The sequence below is a fragment of the Alosa alosa genome, chromosome 8 (assembly GCF_017589495.1).
Source record: "Alosa alosa isolate M-15738 ecotype Scorff River chromosome 8, AALO_Geno_1.1, whole genome shotgun sequence".
Lineage (NCBI taxonomy): Eukaryota > Metazoa > Chordata > Actinopteri > Clupeiformes > Clupeidae > Alosa > Alosa alosa.
Window position 1 is genome coordinate 30659136 of NC_063196.1, and position 2500 is coordinate 30661635.

The following is a 2500-nucleotide window of genomic DNA, read 5'->3' on the forward strand; positions in this document are numbered from 1 at the left end:
TATATGGCATACTTAGTACATAGTATGTAAATCTGTCTGTTTAACCAAGCTTGACCCCAGAAGCTCCTTACTGTTGCGCCCACTGTGAGTGTGTATGAGTGTGTGTGTATGTGACTAGATGTGTGTGTGTGTGTGTGTGTGTGTGTGTGTGTGTGATGGGGAGGGAGATAAAGAGATTGAGAGTATGTATGTGGGAGAGAGGCCTGATCAGATTATAGGGCTGTTTACAGACCCCTGCAGAGGTGATGCCCTTGACTGTATTTCATTATGTGATACCTCGCCCAGGAAGCTGCATGTTTATGGAGATGATGCTATTGATATCCATGATATTTCCATTTGAGTTTATCATCATGGTACTACAGGGTAGTTTATGGTGCGTCTTCATTGGTGTGTACGGTAATTTATAGCATAATGACATGGTTTATATACTCTAGATTAGCGGAGACCAACTGCTGTCATTCACAGTATGTAATAAGCATGCCGATGACATTGCTTCCTTTAAACTTCACCAAGGACAAACAAAGATGTCGACAAAGAATGTGACTGAGAATGTACTTATATCTTTTATTTTAGCTAGTGTGCCGGTTTTTCCCCCAGTAGCTATACAACCAATCTGGGAATGCTGGTGAAAGATCTCCTTTTTTTATCTACAGTCCACACTAAAATACATTCACGGGGTCTGTCATGGTCTCACACTGACTGGTGCTCTGGCAACCCTGTGCCTGTGAAAGACAAAGAATGCTTTTGATTGTATTTTGTTTAAAGCTTTTCTATCGTTTCTAAACTGTAGTAAGCTGGCACAGTGTGTAAGAGTAGCGCGTGTCTTTACACTGTGTGTTCAGCACTGAAACAGTTTCTTATTTCTCTCAGTCTGCAGCTGGGTTGGTCTGCGCTGCAAAGGCAAAAGACCTTAACTCGCTAGAGTGTGAAACTGAGAAAAATGACTTTTCTGTTTCGTATGGTTTTGGAAGGTACGGTTGTCATACCCCCTTATTTTTCTTGTTACTTAAAACAATCAAATTGACTCACATTTATTCACATGATAAAGGAGGTCTCAAATACCCCCAAAAATGACATTAACTCATTTTTGACCAAACATGATGTTAAGGTGTTTTGCCTTTGCACTGATCTGACAGATCTCCAGGCATAGGAGTGGACATGAAAGAGTCACCTGTGAAAAGGGCTGGACTGTCCTCCGGTCAGTCTGACAGAGCTGGAGGTGAGGAGGCTACACTGGCGTGTGAGGACGGGGGGACAGAGTCTATGTGTGGGAGAGAAAAGTGTTCATTGGGCGCTAGGATACGGGTGAGACGCCCGCACGAGGCAGGCGGTTCCTCCTGTGTGCGAGATGACAAGAGAACATTGAGAGCCTCAGAGAGCATCATGGGAAATGATTGTGTCATTGTGCTGCAATACTCAGGTGAGCTGGTGCGCTGCTAGCGCTAGTGAGATGAGCAGACAGGAATGGAAATGGTTCTGATATTATTTCACTTTCAGGAACCCAAAACCTTGAGAGTTCACTCATGCAGAGTCGAAGGTTTGACAGCACGGTTACAATGCCCTTCAATGGGAAGGGTTTGTGAGTCTATGTGTGTGTGTGTGTGTGTGTGTGTGTGTGTGTGTGTGTGTGTCGGACCTTTGACCTAGGAGTGAGGGTTCTGCTCTGACACGTTGTATGCTTGGTCGTCTCACATAGCTCCTCCTCAACCACACTTGCTTCCATCTGAGTAAAACACACACACACACACACACACACACACACACACACACAAACACGTCATACACACTTAAACACTCCACAAAAGTAAACTTACACAATTCACAACACAAACAAACGTACAACTCCTTAAACGCACACAAAGACAGAGACATAAACACCAATATTTACCTCACACTTCACAATGCACATCTGTTACATATCATGCAGTTGTACACATCTCTCACACACAGTCTCACACATCCAGTCACACACATCAGCAAATACTATTTACATAACATTACATACAAAACTGTAGGAAACACATACACACAAATTCCTAACACCCACATCTACCCACTTACCCACAAACACACACACAGACACACACACACGCACACACATACATGCACACACACACACACACACACACACACACACACACACACACACACACACATGCACAAACACACACACACAGACACACACGCACCTCACCTTATCAATGGGCAGCACCACCTGCATGTGTTTATCCTCCTGCACCTCCGCTGCTCCTGCTGTCTCTATCCGTGAATGTTTCGCTCTGAACACACTGCCCTCTGCGGAAGATTCTGGACACTTACACACTCCACCACTGATGGACCTCCCAGACAACAACACATTTTGTCCTGCATCAGGGCCCCAATATGGACCAAGGTGTGTTCAAATTAGGGAAACCGAAGCAAATGTTGAAGGTGAAAGCATTTTTTTTTACCTTTAAATTTCAATATTTTCGTGCAAATGTTCCGAATTGTTTGATTCATC

The 2500-nt window shown here is 44.0% G+C and overlaps 1 protein-coding gene across 2 annotated transcripts in view; it reads right to left on the bottom strand.

Annotated features, from left to right (window-relative positions):
* Positions 1-550: 550 nt before the first annotated feature.
* The window catches only part of LOC125299473 (doublecortin domain-containing protein 2-like), a 9431-nt gene continuing 7481 nt past the window's right edge, over positions 551-2500 (bottom strand). The window contains exons 8-11 of one of the 2 annotated variants that reach the window (XR_007194370.1): positions 2195-2295; positions 1637-1723; positions 1172-1261; positions 551-722 (exon numbers count right to left, since the gene is read on the bottom strand). Coding sequence is in view for 1 of the 2 variants with exons in the window: in XM_048250754.1 (XP_048106711.1) it covers positions 1200-1337; positions 1637-1723; positions 2195-2295 (326 nt within the window). In the remaining variant the exon portion in view is untranslated. Of the gene's footprint in view, positions 723-1171; positions 1338-1636; positions 1724-2194; positions 2296-2500 lie in introns of both variants that reach the window. The other variant, XM_048250754.1, reaches the window with a different exon arrangement.